At 43.1% G+C, this 18,877-nt stretch overlaps 1 protein-coding gene across 1 annotated transcript in view; it reads right to left on the bottom strand.

Annotated features, from left to right (window-relative positions):
• TMC1 (transmembrane channel like 1) overlaps positions 1–18,877 on the bottom strand; it is a 159,249-nt gene that overhangs the window by 110,242 nt on the left and 30,130 nt on the right. Inside the window, exon 2 of the mRNA XM_059723545.1 lies at positions 14,554–14,729. Coding sequence (XP_059579528.1) covers positions 14,554–14,587 — 34 coding nt within the window. The 5' untranslated portion in view covers positions 14,588–14,729. The remainder of the gene's footprint in view (positions 1–14,553; positions 14,730–18,877) is intronic.

Here is an 18,877-nt window from a genome sequence, read left to right as displayed (position 1 = left end):
CTGGCCCCCTGCGGCATCTGTTCAACCTTTATTACTATCTCCCTCCTATTGCCCTCTACTCCTTTCCAGTGGGTATGGCTAATTAAGGATGAAGGTAAAAAAATAGTGCAATCATTTAGGGGTAAAATCAGAAAGATGAAGGAATAAAATTAGATATCATTATCAAGAAATATAAAAGACAACATAAAAAGATTCTATAAATAATCTTATATATAAGCATGACATTTAGAAAGGAGCAATCAGATATACAAATCAAAACATGGAGTAACAGACTAGGTAACAATACTGAAGAAAAGGGTCTGAGGTATCCTCAGAGTGCATTGCAAGTTACTGATAAGCCAACATTGTTTTGCTTTTACAAAAAGGCAACATACATTCTTGGATGTATTAACAAGAGTCTATGTATTACATAGGGGAAAATTATTTCTCTCTACTCAGCTATGTCCAATTCTGGGCAATAGTCTTTATGAAAGATATAGACAAATTAGAGATAATGCCCAGAACAAGAAAGCTGGTAAGGAAGGCAAGACTTCTTGTGGGTGATACATTTTATTGTACCAACTGTATGGACTCTTACTGCATGTCCCCATATAATTGATCCACCCCCAAGGATTATTATTTCTCATACATACCCTGATCCATCATGGCAACAACATCTTCTCAACACTACCAAGACTGGTAAGAGATTTTAAAAACCTGTACCTATGAAAAAAGACTAAAAAAATTAAGTTTGTCTGGCTGAGAAAAGAGAATCACATGATAACAGTCTTTCAACATATGCATACTTTCTAATGCTTAAGTTAGCAAAATATAAAAATATCCTTATTTGGAGTTTTTTAAGAACAAGTTAGGCAAAGATCTATCAGGCTGGCTTTTATATATTTAATCCTGTCTCACTGCAGAGGGTTGGATAAGAATATATTTTGAGGCCTCTTCCATCTTTACATTTCTATGATTTTATGACACATTTTAAATCAGACATAAAAAATATGGGTATGATATATGGGAAACACTAAGTAGGAAATATGAGCCTTGCCAGAGTGACACTTATTAGGAGAGTGCCAGAACTTTATTTGCTCCACAAGAGTCCACACACATTCTCTTCAGACACATTTGAGAGACCAGTAACATGTTTGACAAACTGCACCTTGGAATTAATAAGAAAACCAGAAACCAGACAAGTCTCTAATCGGGGTGAGAGTTGAGGGGGGAGCTCCAAGTTTCCTCACAAGCATGCCGTACTTATCGTTTACTTTACACTATCACTAGGTGCATCTACACATGCTATTAATGCACTGAAAGCTTACTGTGCAGTAGGGCTGTGTGAAATTTCACTGGCCATTTCATTTTGATACTGTTACAACTCATTTCAAGGTTAAAACAGCAAAATCAGTAATAAACAAAGGGCCTTAAAACAGCCTCGAAACAAAATGAGGCTAGTTGAAACATTTAGAAAGTTGAAACGTTTCAACCATTGCGCTGGGGATAGAAGTCAGTCCAGCTGGGCTAACTCCCTGTCCCCTGCCTGATCTAGCACCGGGGATGGGGAAGTCAACCCAGCTGGGCTGACTTCCCTTCCCAGCAGATCTAGTGAAACACCAAAACAGAGTCGAAACAGCCTCACTGTTTTGACAAAGCAAAACGGAACAGCTGTTTTGAATCGAAATGAAATTCAATATGAAATGCTGTTCTGTCAAAACCTCAAAACTCAAGGCAAAATGGAATGGTGCCGTTTCACACAGCCCTACTGTGCAGTAAAATATTGCACAGGGGCCATGTGTACACAAGATGCTGACTGCACAGTAGCCCATGACTACTGTACAGTAGTATTACATGGAAGGAAGTATGATGTGGTGGTACTGCTTAGTATATCTCAGGCTACTGTGCGGTCAGTGTCATGAAAATGCTGTTTGGCAACGTTACTGCAAGGTAACATTTAGTACTTGTATAAACAAGTACTAAATGACTGTGCAGTAATGACTGTGCAGTCAGAATCTCATGTAGACATGGCCAGGAAGCTTCCCCTGGGAGCGCATCTACATGTGTACCCATTGGCCACATTCAGACAAGCACAACCATGTGGTATGTGGCACTGCAAACACCTCTAGAGTGCCACATACCACACGTTCAGTTGTTCTCCATGCTGCAAGGGAGCAGTGCGTAGGGTTTTTTTGATCCCTGGTTATCCAGGGGTCAAAAAACCTGAAGAAAAAAAAGCAAAGTAGCACATGCAGCATCAGTGCATGCCACCCAAAGCCAAAGCCTGGCCAAAGCAGAGCCACACTCTGCTGTCAGTCAGGTGCCATGCAGCAGGATTGCCATTGTTGCAGCCCAAGGATATCCCCAGGACCCCAGATAAAGCTGCTGGGGCCAGCCCAGTGCTGGCCCCAGCCTCCCTACCCCACGCAGGCTAACCTGCCTTGTGCTAGAATGTGTGTGGCACAGGAGTTCCCTGGGGACAGCTAGCAGCGGCACAAGATGTGCCACTGCTAGTAGTCCCTGGGGAGCCAAATATCCACACATGTCTGGACACGGCCATTGGGAGCTCCCAATGGAAAAAGTTCAGTGCAGGGCAACTCCTTCCCTGCTCTGCTCCCATACGTCTGGTCGGGGGAAACCTAGGCCTCCCCAGGTGCCAGCCACAAGATGGCAGGAGACACTGGGGTCAGGTCTGGGATCTGGGGAGCAGAGGGAGCTGTCCTGCCTCTGAGGCAGTTGCCTCCCACCCTATACCCCACCCCTGCCCCAGGCAGCTGCCCATGCCTAATCCACATGCCGAGTTTGGAGCAAAAGCTGGGACATAGCCCCCAGCCCCAACAGCTGCCTGGTGCCAGGCCCCCACTCTGATCTTGGAGTGGGGACTGCGGCATCATCCCCTGCCCCAGCAGCTGCCTGCTGCCGGGCCTCCATTCCAATCTCAGAATAGCTGCCGAGGCAGGGGACAATGCCTCAATCCCCACTCCCAGATTGGAGTGGGGGCTTGGCAGCAGGCAGCTTCCAGGGCAGAGGACAATGTCCCAGCTTCGATTGGCCAATCATAGAGGGGGGCTGGGAAGCAGGCAGCTGCCCAGGGAGGTGACGGTTCTCCTGCCCCCTGCTTTCTGGGCTCACAGGGAGCAATATTCTCCCAGTCAGATGTCTACCCGAAGGCTACTGCACAGTAGCTGCTGCACTGTAAATCTGCTACCTGTATTTACAGGTAGTAGAAAACTATGCATTACCCTATTTTACTGCACAGTAGCTATTGTGCACAGTTACATAGTGATGTTTACTGCACAGTAGATTAGTCTACTACTACTGTGTAGTAAAGCATCTCAAGTAGATGTGCCCAATGGCATTGGGCAAGCTGTAGAAAGCAATGCCTTTATTTGCCTGGGCATCTGAGAGGCAGGAGCAATAGATTGTCATAAAGGTACTTAACATTATTACTAGAAAGCTACTTCAGATCATTAGTTCTGTAATATATTTCAAAGGGGAAAATAAGGGTCTAAGCATTCCGTAATTCAATGTTTACCCTTGCTTGTAGCAAACCCTGTCTTACTGAATTATTACAGAAGCATTTCATCTCCTCACAAATTACATTTCATGGTGATAGTAAATCTAAATGCAGTTTACCACCATATGTAATGCACTTCTATATGACACAATGCAGAAACGTATTCCTCAGGCACTATGTTATTATCCTGCAGCAAATTTGAAGACCTCTGTGATTTGCTGTTTTGTTACAGTAAGTATAAATAATCTGTGATGTGAAACCAAAAACATCAATATGTGTGATCTACAGCTGTCTGTTTTTTTTTACTTGGCTCACATGTGATCAAGCTAGCAAAAACCTCAGTAAAGGACAAAACAATGAAGTAACATCAGGAATTACTCAGTGTTACTGAACAGGTTTGAAGAGGACCCCATGCCTTTTGGGATATGTCTTCATTTCTGAATTGGATGATCAACACTAAGGCCTAGGCACCTAGATTAGCCCAGCCCAGACAAGAGCATCTGTATTGCAAGACATTTGTCACCAGGATCCTTGGAGTATAGTCCATAGTTCTTTGTATCACAGTAAGGTAAGCCACTCTATGATTATTTTGCAGTGAATTATGGGAAACACTCCTGACTTTGTGGGCACCCAACGGGAAAAAACACTAGACTCAAGAACTATCAACTAGACTATCAGCAAAACTATATTTAATCTTTTTACTGGATGGCAGACTGCAAGCAAATCCAGATGGATTTGGATAGACTGGGGAAGTGGGTGGATCAGAATAGGATGCAATTTAACAAAGCTAAGTGCAAAGTGCTTCACCTGGGGAGAAACAATCATAGTCATAGTTGATGCAAAAGTGAATGAGTCGCTAGTGTGACAAGGTAATAAGTAAGTCTAACCACACTCTTGTCTTGCATTAGTAGGTGCATCACAAGCAGGTCTAGGGAGGTGATACTTCCCCTTTATGTGGCACTGGTGAGGCCACAACTGGAGTACTGTGTCCAGTTTTGGGTGTCACACTTCAAGAGGGATGTGGATAACCTAGAAAGGGCTCAGAGGAGGCCTACTTATATGGTTGAGGCCCTGCAGGTAAGATCCTAATAAGACAGACTGGGGGACTTGAATCTCTTGAGCCTCTGCAAGAGAAGGCTGAGAGATGATCTTATGGCTGTCTACAAACTCATCCGGGGGGTCACCAGGGAATAGGGAATAATCTGCTTAGGGAATACTCTGTTTACCAGGGCGCCCCTTGGGATTACTAGAAATAACAGCCATAAACTGAAGGAGAGTAGATTTAGATCAGACATCAGGAAGAAATTCTTTACAGTGAGCATTGCCAAAATATGGAATGGTCTTCCAAGGGAGGTGGTGCTTTCCCTTACCTTGGAGGTGTTCAAAAGAAGATTAGACAAGCACCTTGCTGGGGTTACTTGACCCCAGAGCTCTTTCCTGCCCAAAGCAGGGGGTCAGACTTGATGATCTAATAGGTCCCTTCTGACCCTAGAAATGTATTAAATCTAGGAAATCTATGGCATTGTCTCACATTCACAGAAAGGAAATCTAATTACTGGTACAAAATTAGTACAGAAAGCATACAGTTTTCAATTATGCTTCCAGTTGTCACAAGTGGAACGCACTTTGAGATTGTTAGAACAAGATTGAGAGAGTGTGGGGTGGCCATTCAGTAATCCTATTCACCTTGGTCACTCAGCCCTCATAAATCTGAAATTAGAACTCTGAGTATTAATATATTCTAACCTCATCCTGACCTTTACATTTGATGGTATGCCCCACCGCTGAAATCCCAGGGGTAGAACTATTCATATGTAATGTTGTTTCCTAATGCATTCCTATTTCTTATTCACAATTTTTCCCAAGTTCTTGTTCTGACAGAATAGTGATGTTCCTCAAAGCCAAGCCAGAAATAATGGTTCGCTTGTGTAATGTTGTTATGAACTGTAAAATAGCTGCCCACATACCACCTTTAAGAAGGCTGCATGTCATTAATGAGCAAAGTATTTTGAATATATTTCAGATATCGTGTAAGATTCTTCAGAATAAAAAGCAATAAAATCAGTAATATGACTTTTTATTGTTTAATTGTATCCCAATACACTGGGAAATGGACAGGCATGGCAGGCTCTACACCCAAAACTTATCTCTCAAGAGCAGCAGCACAGGGTCCCCTAGAGCAGTGGTTCTCAGCTTTTCTCTATAACAGGACCCATTTGTAAACAGTGAAGACCAGTCCTGATCCAGTAAATAGATTAAGTAGAAAACAGCCCTCTGACCCTGCTGGTGGCCCTCACCCCTAACACACAGTCCATGCCCCACCCCCACCACTTCTACCCCTCCACCCCACTGCTGCTCCTTCCAAGTTGCTGGTCCCCACCCCAAGGCCCCAGCCCCACAGTATGTGGGGCAGGGGGTGAGTGTGTGGGGTGGAGAGGAGGGTGGAGCAGGGGGGTCACATGCCCCTTCATATTTGTTCACCCACAGCGAGCACAGGGCTGCAGTCTAGTTTGACCAACATGGGCAGGAGCAACTTCCACAGCCCAGTGGGCAGGCCTCAGCACAGGAGGGTAGAGCAAGGTGGTGAGACTCATTACTGACACCGCCACCAGAACCCTGACACCAGCCATACCACCAGTGGCACAAGGAGTAATGGACAGAAAGGGGGGAGCCACACTGCCCTCACCTGATGTCATATACCTTGATTTTAAAAAAGCTTTCAATCTGGTATCCCATGATCATCTCATAGAAAAACTGGCCAACTGTGGTCTCGGCTGCATCACAGTCCACAGGCTGGAGAATTAGCTCCGAAGTCGGACCCAGAGAGTGGTAGTTGACAGAAGTCAATCATTGTGGTGTGCTGTGACCAGTGGGGTCTCCCGAGGTTCCATCCTTGGGCCTATCCTCTTTAACATCTTTATTAATGATGTGGACATTGGTATCAGAAGCAGACTGGCCAAGTTCGCCGATGACACCAAACTTTGGGGTAAGCGTCCACACCCGAGGACAGAATGGTGATCCAGGCTGATCTTGATAGGCTCAGAAAATGGGGCAGACAAAAACCTGATGGCGTTCAACACCAAAAAATGCAAGGTACTCCACCTTGGGAAGAAAAACCCGCAGCATGCTTATAGACTCGGCAATGCTACACTTGCTAGCATCATGGCCAAAAGGGACTTGGGGGTCATGATTGGCCACAAGATGAATATGAGCCACCAATGTGATGTTGCAGCTGGTAAAGCAAGCAAAACTCTGGCTTGCATCCACAGGTGCTTCTCAAGCAAATCCCAGGATGTCATCCTCCCACTGTACTCAGCCTTGGTGAGGCCTCAACTGGAGTACTGCATTCAATTCTGGGCTCCACAATTTAAAAAGGATGTGAAGAAACTGGAGTGAGTCCAGAGGAGAGCCACATGCATGATCAGAAGACAGGAAAACAGACCTTATGATGAGAGGCTGAGAGCTATGGGACTCTTCAGCCTAGAAAAGTGCAGGCTCAGGAGGGACCTGGTGGCTGCCTATAAGTATATAAGGGGCGTACATCAGGATCTGGGGGAATGCCTGTTCACCATAGCGCCCCAAGTGATGACGAGTTCAAACGCCCACAAACTCCTCCAAGACCACTGCAGGCTGGACATAAGGAAATACTTCTTTACTGTCTGATCCCCCAAGGCCTGGAACAGACTGACACCAGAGGTGGTGCAAGCACCTTCTATGGACTCCTTTAAGAGACATCTGGACATTTTTCTTGCTGTGATCCTTTGATCCCGGCTGACTTCCTGCTCCTGGGGCAGGGGGCTGGACTCAGTGATTTTCCAAGGTCCCTTCCAGCCCTAATGTCTATGATAACCTTCTCCTGTTGCCAGCCACTCATGCACCAGGCCACGGCTCTACCCCGCCACTATGGCCTAGCCACCATCACCACTCCCCTCAGGCCACAGCTCTACCCCAGTGAGGTGGTGGGGTGGCAAGCAGTTTTGCCTGTGCCCCCTGCCTCCCTAACATATAGTCTATGCTCCCCCCCACCCCATAGGCTTACCTGCAAGGAGCTGTGGCAGCTGCTCTCCATGCTTCCTGGCTGCTGCATGCATATGTACACACACATGAACATGGCACCCACTACTTGATCACCCACCTCCCACACACCCCAGCCCGAAGCAGCCCCTTGCAGACTGGAACTCCTTCAGCCTGCAGGGGGAAATCTGTGGGTTCTCACATTTTTCTCCTTTAAAGGAGAATCCATTCTTAAAGTTTATTGATCCATTTTTTTTTTTAAGTTTGTTCGTGAACCTTTCCTATATTCTTGCAACCCACTTTTGGACCATGACTGACAGGTTGAGAAATACTTCCCTAGAGAATCCTTGCTGCATCATTTTTGGGCTTGGAAGAGGTGGACTGGAAGAAAATGGGTGAGGCTTATATGTCAGAAATAGCCCTCAGAACAGGCTGAAGCAAGAATAGATTTGTAAAGCATTATCTGGATTTATCAAGGCGTCCAGTTCTCTCACCAAAGAAAGGCAGTCATCCTAGATGAGTACAAAACTGAACACCTAAGTTTAGAGTAAGGTTCAGTTAGAAACAGCAACAGGGAGTATCATAAATCAAAGTAAGAGGCAATGGACATGATTAGAGTGCCAATAAAAAAAGAATAGAGAGAAAATACTGTTTAATTTGAGACTTTACATGAATATCTGAGCACTTCACTGAGTATCTTTAGTGTACTGATCTTCAAAGCACACCAGTTAAAATTAATTATGCTAGTAAAAGTACTTTATTTCTATGTTACAGTTGTAACAATGATGCTTTCAGTGACCTCCTGTAAAATCGAGGAGGTACTTCCTGGCTGTAGTGTGCAGGGGAGACCAGAGTGAATATTTTTGTAGACCCTTCTGGACTAAGTACCAGATGTGAACAGATATCTAGAGTTCCCTGGCTGGAGCACTACAAAGTTGCCATGAAAGCTTTCAGCAGCATACTCTCCAGCCAGGGAAAAACAGAGAGTTACTCAGCCCTGCAACTTTGCTTCCCCTTTTCTGTCAGGGGAGGGAATGCTGTTAGTGAGCCCACTCACTGACAACCTGCTGCCCCCAAAGGGCATGAGGAGCAGAGCAGCAACCCCAATCCCATCTGTTGTTGCCACAAGTGAGCCTGGTTCCGGGCCCATGCTCATTGAGGCCCTAGTCCTAAAGGACTGCCTCTCTGCTCAGCGCACTGCTGCAGTGGGTGTCAAGCTGTGTTCAATGACTCTAGTGCACTCTCCCCATAACCTCCCTTGGAGATGGGTAGGGGGAAGGCAAAGAACTGTGAGATACTGGGAGCTAAAGAGACTGCCTGTAGAACAGGACAGGTGTTATACAAATGCTACAAAACAGAACTACAGAGGAGTTTCTGCTTCATCCAGGAACATTTCTGTTGTGTTTGTGCCATTCATGTAGTGCACAGGGAGTATGCACCTGTGTCCCCTTGACTTATGTAGTGCCATAGGAACTTGTATAGCACTACAAGTATAACATTTGTCCGTGTCATCCTGTTCCGTTTTCTGTCATCCTTCAGTAGATCCATCACAAATGTATGTCCTTCTATTCATAATGATGTACATTTTTTATAGCAGTTAGTGGGATTGCACAGCTTCCCATTTATATTCTCATTCCCTTGGGGACAGGAGGCAGAGGACACACCCCAAGCTTCACTATGCATTACTGCATGCCAGAATTAAGTACAGAAGTACTGAGATTCTAGTTGAGGTAGTTCAGAAAACACCTTTAAATACACAAGGAGTATTCTCACCTGACAGCAAAAGTGTCTAGAGGCCAGTCCTTACCTGGGATAATATATTATACCTCTCATTGACTTCAGTGGAGCACTGATATTTTACACCAGCTGAAGTTCCCTCCCACTCAGTACCTGTACTAATAACATTTCTATTGTCTTTCTGTAATAGGGAAGTCTATCCTTCTAAAAGAGAACAGTCAGCCATGTTGATGAAGCTGAACTGTGAGGCATTTGAATAATAAAGAGGCATCACATCCCCAGAAGAGAGAGCAGATAGGCAGCAAAACTATGAAGGAACAGTTTGGAAGGAGGAAGGACGCAGGCTGTGAGCTGCATGGCTTGTTGTATGCAGAGGTCAAGCTATTGTACAGGGCCCAGAGCAAAAAGAGTTTCCCCTCCCACTATGGGAGAGGACAGTGGGATAATGTTTTTCTTATTTTGTTGTTTTAAAGATTGTTTTTTATTTGGGAAGACTGGCTGAGAAGATCCTTTGGAGCAAAACTTGCCTGCAGAAGCCAGCAGGCTAGGCAACCCACTTGTACTTCCATGGTGCAGAATCAAGACAAAAGAATACTGTTTGCTTCCCAATAATTATATAAAAAGGAAAATGATAGTATCATTCCCATAGTCACATTAATGAAAATAGTATATTGGAAAGATTGCTTTTTATCATACTGGATACATATACAACTACTGGAACATATACAAATATACAAATAAAAGTGAAACAATTACCAATGTTATGACAATCACAATGTTTAATGCTTGTGATCTGGGATGAGCCTCTTTTTTTTTCTCCAAGGAGTGCAATTTTTCAAACACAACATAGTCTCAAAAATTCCTAACCAGTTCTACTTACAAAATTCACAAAGCTATCTGAAAGATAACATTTGACTGTGTTTGCTCTTGCTGATATGATATGATATGATATGATATGATATGATATATGATGCTTGTTTCAAAGTTTCAGCCCTACTAAAGACAGGTTTCTTGCCAGCATGCCACGAAGACTTCAGAGTCTGAGAAGATTTAGTAGTTTTATTGCATACATAATTTCTACCTGAAATAGCATCCTATCCTTTAGACCATGGGTGTCAAACATGTGACCTGAGGGCTTGGTGTGACCTGAGGAGCTGCATCATCTGGTCCATATGGCTTATAGAGGGGCTAAGAATTCAGGGTTGGGGTGTGGGCAGGGCTCACCACCCTGGGCTCACCACCAAAATCCGGGACATGAAGCTCCTTTGGGAATGTGTGTCAGCAGCCACATGTGTGTCAGCAGCCACATGGAATAAGTGATGGTTGTGGTGACCTCTGCTGCTGCTCACCCCACTGCCAGCACCGCTCCTGTTACCACAGATCACCTTACCTCTGCCACCACACCCAGACCTAGCCCATGAGAAATCCTATGGTCCAGATCTAGCCCAGAGGGCAAAGTGACTTTGACACCTGGGATTTAGGTTGTGATACCCAAGAAGTTGTGTGAAGCTGTCTGAGAGACAGGAAGTTGTCTCCTCCTCCTGCCTACAGGCTGTCACTGAAAAGGATTTGCCCAGTTAGTTATCATGCAGTCAACACTAGAAAATTACAAATAGGGTCATGCAGGGAATGAATGAGAAGGACGATGCCTTTTGACTCTATCCAAAGGCAGAGGGAGCAATGGAACCAAATCCTCTTCAGCAGAGCTGACCTAGGGGAATATAGCACCCTGGGTGAACTTGTATTTTGGCACCTCCTCCCCCCCCGCACTCCAAGTCAGTGGCACTACTACAGGCAGATGTAGGTGGGCAGGGGTACAGGGCAAAGTCTGGTGGAAAAAAGGAGTCACCCGCACTGCCTGGCCCAGCTCCTCCTGAGCCATGACTGAAGGCAGGGTGGCAGAAATCCAGTGTCAAAAACATCCTGGCCTGTTCTGGTCTTTCTGAGTTCTTTGCAATAGTAGAACTGCTCTATTATTTTTCTCTAGTCAAAAAATGAATGAAAACAAAGAGCTGACATTTTCTGAAAGGTGCATTGAGTCAATCAAGGGGTGCCTTTGGTCTGAAAAGGTTGAGACCCACTGCCTTAATGAATACTGCAAAACCTATAGAAGAAGGCTAAATGAAAGGAACGTACAGCTGGAACCTTTCAGTGTTTCCCCTATATTGTTCCATCAAGAGAAATGGGTGTAAAAAGTTTATTCTCGTCATAGAACAGGAAAGTTTACCTTTCCCAAACCCTCCACCAGAACCCTCCTAACCCCAATATCTGCTTTTCACTGAATTTTAAACAGAATCAGGTCCAAATCTGAGTTTTGATGTTCAGCTCTATCTATACTGACAGTACAGAGCAGACGGATAATATAATAGGCCTCCTTACACAGTGCTTGCATAAGCCCAAAATAACTTCTTACTGAGGCATGGTTAGTTATTAGGCCTCTTACCCAGGAAGTTGAGATTTTACTGTGATATAATTTATTTCAAATGGAAAGTGCAAAGTGCAAGACTTATGAATCAGAAAAAGTAGAAATAAGTAAAATAAAAATAGAGAGCTAATCTTCATCAAGCATGAATTGGCATGGCTCCTGAGAGCTGTACTGACTTACACTGGCAGTGGCCCCTCAAGACTTGGCAAACCCCTTTATCTATAATCATAAGACAGCAACAAGAACAAGTGGTATTTGTATTGTTTCCCATTTCTATTAAATCTCTGTCATGTGAATGGATTGATGTTGGGCCATTTCCCATTCTCATGCAATTTTTGTCCTAAGAATGCAGGAACAGAATATTAATGCCTGATATATTCTGTGAAGATTGGCCCCATAGTAAATCGTATTACTCTGACCTTTTCACTTTCTGAAATGTGATTTGCTCAGCTTATTCCCGTTGCCCCCATTTACAGCACTGGAAGCATATAAAGAACAAGTGTTATGGCCAGCTACTTAAAAGAGAGATTATCATATTTTCTTCAATTTAACCTGCACCCTCTCTCCACCACAAACCAGCTGGTGGAAATTGTGGTATGCATTATATGTGAGAAATAGGGCTCCCTATGGGTCTGGATAGGATATTTGGCTGTGGTGGAATGTGGTAGTGTTAATTTCTACGGCTCTTGGAGCCACAGCAATTAATGCTGCCACTGCTCCCCTGCTGCCAAATTGCTTGACCTGTGGGGAGTCCCCTGGCTAGATAATATGGCCATGTGCACTGCATCAGGCCAGAACATGGGGTTGGTACATGGTTCCAGACCCAGAGCACCCGGTTGGACCTAGTACATGGCTCTAGACCTGGTAAACCAGATCTAACCAATGTGTGGGGTTGATCCACAGCTGGAACCAGTGCATGGCCTCAGATGCAATGCACAAATTTAGACTCAACATAAGCCTCCTGATCAGGCTGGCACATGGCATCAGTTTATGAGCCACAGCTCAGTTACTTACCCATGGTAAAATCTTTTTACTTCATGCTACCTTTTCAGAAACAGGGCGTGTTGTATTCTGGAGCAGGTTATAAGTCATAAAATAAGGTATATACAGGTAGGGTCTGGTGTTCATAACATGCCTGAACTGATCAGCTTTGCCATTTCCTCATTTTTTTTTTCTGTATAGAAATTATCCTTCGAGCTTTCCCATTGACAATGCTCCTTCAGATCCTATAGAGCTCACTCAGTGGAAAAAAGAGAAGAGTGGAGACATCAGGGTTCACCTCTCTTAAAGCACTCTGGAAGAAAGACTGTATAGCCCAAGACTGCTTTTCTTTTCTTCTGGTGCCCGTGCCTTCCTAGGAAACTTAGTGGGCTTGCCAACAATAATATAATGCAATCTAATTTCATAACAACGTAATTAGAGAAGAGTCTGAACCAAACACTGCCAAACCTTGAAGATCAGTCCATATTTCACAAATGATACATTTATAAATGAGCTGAACTGAACCCACCCAAGCCTTACGTACTTTAAATAAAGACCTGAATGCAGTAGCATGGGCCATTTCTAAATGCAGTCAAAGTAATGTCACTAAGGCAAGTAGAATTTCATGTAAATTATAGGCATTATAAAGTACTATTAAAATATTGTGTAGATCTATCCAAAACTGATAAGAGCCTTTACTTGGTTAGAAATATAATACCATTCTTGTTCATCTCAGGAATACTAATGCCTGTAAAAATCATTCTGTTTGATGGCTAATAAAAAATTGAGTTGGTATAGCTATATATCTAGGACTTAAAGGCAGGCGCTTTCAGTCAATAAGTTAAATGCATAAAAAATTAGTACAAGACCCATTTTTTAACAAATATGCATAAATTCAATAGACTTTTGTTCGTTTTGATCGTTTCTAACTCAGACAAAAGCCCTATTGATGTTGACGAGAGTTCTGCTTTAGTAAAACCTAACTTCTGAATCGGTCCTAGCACAACTAAACTGCCTTGATACAATACTACTAAGGGAGGTCCCATAGAATCTTTCCTTTTGAAGGTCAGTAAATAAAAGCATTTCACGAAAAATGAAAAAAAATGGAAGGGCATTCATTTTGAATTCAGGGGATTAAGAAGAAGAATGTCAGACTACAATTCCATCTTAGTCTTTTTAGACCCACAGCTTGCAAAGTACTGATGTAGTTCCTGATGTTTTTTTTATAAAACTAAAACCTATTGCATTATTGCTGGTCAATGTGAGTTTAGTTTAAAAAAATGGTGGCATATGAGACCTAATAATTTTCTGTGAAAAAGCAATTTGGTAAAAGGCCTTTATCCCATCTCTTTCCATGAGCAGAATTAGAAATGTCATGCTCACTATATTTAACACAAGTTCAATATTTAGGAAAGTTCTGCATTACCCATGAGCTAAAGGCAGTTTGCTGAATTTCTAGTATGCAAACCATAATAGTAAAGAATCACTAAGCAAATACTGATAATGGTTTTTCTTAGTATTAATAATATGGTTTACATTTGATATCAAATACTCAAGGAAATAGAATTTTTGCCTGAGTGCAAAGTATCTTTTCAAAAAAACCTCTTTTTTCTTCATCTAACCCATCAACTGATAGAAATATTGGTCAAACACTAGAACTGTGGTTGCACTGTTTTGATTTACTAGCCAGCGAAAACTAAATTGGCATCCTGTAACAAGCAAGCTAAAAGCAGAGTCTTTCCAAAACAGAGTCAAATACATTTATATAATAGATAGTGATTTACAGTCTGAAAAAATGTATGTTTTTACCAGGAAGAATATGAAGGAAAATAGTTTCAAGCAAACCTGAGCTATAAGCAATAAACGAATACATGTATAACTATATTTGTTAGTACCATACCCTCAGTGGCGGCTGTCTTTTCATTTCTAGGCATAGTGACTGTGTTTCACAAAGCTGTTCCAGTTGCTGCCCTGTATAGGCGATTGCTTGAAGGTGGAGTGGTTCTAGATGAAGCGTAGTATATCAACATAGTTTTACCTGCCAGTGAAAGGGTGGCGCTGGTGCAGTTTCACTGTCTGAAATATAAGAAGATACTAATTTCCTAAGTGATTAATTTTTCATGAATGTTTAGTTTAGCATTTAGGGTTGGCATTCTAGGGTCAAAAGGATGGTAAACTTTGTTTGCATTCCTTTTTTAAAAACTGGAGAAAGAAAGACTTTTTTTTTAAATAGATACTCCCACAGAAAAAAAAATACAGTTGTTTAAATGCTTAAATGCTTTTCTGAATCAGGGCACCAGACCATACCACACCACACTGGGAAGTCTTGTTGTCCATATCAGCATAGTTATGTTATTTCTTTCAGTAGGGGTCCCCATTGGGGAAATTTTTATTCCCATGTAAGTGTGGCTTTTCCATTTCCTGATCAAATGACATAACCTCAACCCCAAAAAGAATTCTTATACCAAAGTCAAAGGATCTCTGCCTGAGGGCACTGACGGGAAAAAGACACAAGTGTGTTACTAACTACATGTAAATCCACACCTCAGGTTCTACTAAAGAAACCTCACCCAAATAAATAAGATCTAACCAAGTAATCTATTGTTCAAATGTGATGTCAAAATATGTCCCTGTGATGTTCATCTGACTGAGACAGATTTGTTATTCAGAAAGAAATACAGGGGTTGATTCTGATCTCTTTTACACCAATAAAAATCCAGATTCACTTCATATGCAACAGCCAAAACTGAAAAATCTTGGAAAGGGAATTGCTTCATTACAAGTTATCCTGCATGTTTTAAGAAACACTATTTTCTTAAATAACTGCATCAAGAAATACTTGAGGGTGATCATGAGCATGACATTCAAATTCATGGCATTGCAGGGTCTTGCCAAAAGCCAATATAAAAGCTTTATAATCATGCATGTTTGTTATTTACAGTGAAAAACAAAGTGTCTATTGGCTATCCAAGGGAAACATCTTTTGTAATGTTTTATGGGTCATCCTAGAGTACTTAAAGTAAAAAATATCTGGGTGTACTAAAAACATTTGAGTGAAATAAGCCACTCATTTTATCAGTACCATAGCAAGTGTGGGGGATGAGCAGGGCAACCTCCCCAGGCACCGAAGCGAAGGGGCACCTGCCACCAGGCACTGTCCAGCTAGGGCAGGGCGCAGCATGGAGCCGCGAGCAATTTGTTTGGGGGGGCATAGGACAGGAGAAGGGTGGCTCCCGCCACTCTCCAGCAAACCTTTTGGTGGGGGTGGGGAGGGTGTGCACCAGATCTGTGCACAGGATGAGTGGGCTTTGCCCTGGGCACCCAACTTTGTTGCTCTGGCACTGCCTTTTATATATGTGCGTATACATATATATGACGAAGAAGGAAAGGAATCTGTCTAATTTAATGTCTGTCAGACCTGTCTAATTTACTGTTAATTTAATGAAAAAAGCACATTTGAAAATGATAAGTTTGCAAAATTAAACATTCAAAAGCTAGGAAATACCACAATTAGAGTTGCCCATGCAATCTTATTTTGGCCCTTTTGTGTGTATGCATTATCATACAGCCCTTAATTATATGACCACATATATTTTTGTACATATCTTGCTTCCTTCACTACACAGGATGGTGGGCACTCACTTGACTGAGAAGCAGTTACATTTTTGTTCAATCCTTATTGTTCAGCATGTCACCCCATGTGTTTGACTGCAGACTATTCAAAGCCTGCCCCTGAAGACAGAATTATTAATTTCCTTGTGGTCATTGCTATAGTATTCATCATTATAGTATCCAAAAGAAGTCATTCATCTTTGCAGCAGCCTTATGAAGTAAGGCAGTGATATTATCTCCATTTCACCAATACTTTTAATTGCCCATTCTCTAAGACACAAAGAATTTTGGGTTTTTTAGAGTACTGAACAGTTGAGAGTATTTGACCACTCTCTTCAGCAATTCCCATTAACTTTCCTTGAAGCTGTGAACGCTCAGAATTTCTGCAGATCAGACCCCAGGATCTAAGATAAAGCTTTCAGAAAATAAGGAACCTCTTGTGAAAAAAATGGGTTTAATTGATTTGACAAGCATCGTATAGGAAATAGAATAGCAGAGACAAGGATAATGGTTTTTTGATGGTCTGTATCTCAAAGCTATTTTTTTCTCCTGCAGTCCCTTGCTGCACTCACTCGGCACTTTTCAGCTTCTGCAACAAATGACAGAGAAACCCTATGAATACATCTCCTTAACTACCCAGTACTGATTCTTCCCCTGAGCACAGTCCAGCCTATATCATGAATGAGGCAGAGGTCCTGTGGAAAATCATAGTGATCAAATTAATGAAGACAGTACCATCCTTCATGCACACAAGGGAATAGACAGCATCTCTGAATTGTTGCTACTAATGTTTAGCGGTAAATGATGTGGGGAGCTGTACCTTTAAGGGGCTTTCACAAGAGCTATGTTGCACAAAGGTTCCTAATATACAATGCAGCTCAGTCAGAAAGTGAATGTTGCAAACTTCAGTCAGAGTCTCTGGCTCCGAACAATTTCTGAACAACATACACACTAATATACAAACTGAATAAATAAAAAATAACACTAGATTAGATTTAGAATTGTTAGATTTAGGATAATAAGCACAGAATTACACCAGCTTGTGCGGGCCGGGGGCGAGCCGGGCCTGTCTTTGCACACACGGACTGTGGCCAGCAGCCCGGGCACGCGGGGCCGGAGAAAACCACGCGGCGGCAAGGCACGTGCGGGCTAGAATTAGTCACAGAGGCGTAGTGGTTGATTGAAAAGATTATTTACTTACACCCAAGATGGTCGCGGTGTAGGCTGGACAGTTTTCCAGGTGCAGCTCCGCTTAAATCCTCGTTGGAGGACTCTGACAAATTCGGTTCTTTGGCCCTGGAGTTGTTTAGGCTACACGGGTTCAGCAATTCTTCCCTCACGGAGTTGTCAAAGCTCCGTGGGTTTTGTTCGGTTCCCAGGCCCCCGGAGCTGTTAAGACTCCGTGGGTTAGAAAATTGGGTATATAGGATAGGGATAAGTCTAGGATTGCGCTCGGCGACGGGGAGAGGCCAGAGGCTGTTTAGACCTCTGTTGCCTGCTTAAGAGAGGCGCGTTGGGTCCGCAAGGGTCCACATCGCTTAGAGAACTTCACACAGCGCGAAGTCTCCTCCTCCTGGCGAGTTCTGTTTCTCTCCAGTTTTCCTCTCTCTCCGACTTGGGCGGAAACTACCCAAGCCTTTTGTACGGCTAGCAAGTCAATAGCTAGCTGCCACGTATGCCTTTATTCAGAACTGGCCAATAATGTGGCATGAATCTAAATACAAATGGCGGGAACTCCTTTGCACCGGGCATCTCCAAGATGCAAAAGAAATGCACCATGCAAAGAAGCTGCAAATCAGCGGGAAATTCCCCGTTGCACCAGAGTTCTCTCCTGTGGCAGAGAACTCGATCGTGCAAGGAAGCTGTAATTTTAGCGGGAACATAATTTAGCGTTGCCGAAGCACACACAAACAACAAATCACAACTTTGGGTTGTGACACAGCTCAGTATCATAACTAGGTGTGGGTGAGCACATCAGATCTGGGTGCCAATTTAGGGTAACCCCACACCCCCACCTTCAGTGCTTTACATCAAGCTCTACTCCCCATTCCCTGCTCTCTAGCAACTCTACCTAGGGTTCAAAAATTGCTAGTTACCCCAGATGCACGTACAAACATGAGTAGAATATGGACTGACTGATACATGGTGTTACTTGAGAATACCATTCCTGAATAACTCCATGTGTGCACACTCTTATTTTGAAATAAAAAAGCCTTTTTCTGGGTTAGTTTTACTGAGAAAATATTAAAGTCAGAGTTGTTACATGGCTTGGTAGAGCTGAAAGACAATACCCTGTGAACAGTGGCTTCGTTGGTACATAGTTGTATATTAAAACAATCTAAAACATACAATTAGAAATGCAATCTGAGTTAACCTAGGGTAAAATAATTTGAAAATAACCATGTGATGCTATAGTAATAAGAGGCAGGGCCCTGCAAGGGGTAACCACATCAGTGGAGTTGTAAGATTCTAAGTTATCTAAGTTAGTCGATAACTTTAACACGCAGTGTACAATTGCTGGGGTGGAGAATATTCAATAGTCATTGAAAGAGTGTATAATATGGGAGGGAACCTTTTTCAGGCCATCCCCCCATTCTCACTTCTGGCAGCTG

The sequence above is a fragment of the Alligator mississippiensis genome, chromosome 3, assembly GCF_030867095.1.
Source record: "Alligator mississippiensis isolate rAllMis1 chromosome 3, rAllMis1, whole genome shotgun sequence".
NCBI classification, from domain to species: Eukaryota; Metazoa; Chordata; order Crocodylia; family Alligatoridae; genus Alligator; species Alligator mississippiensis.
Note: the sequence above shows the minus strand (reverse complement) of the source record. Positions and strands in the feature narration are given on the sequence as shown.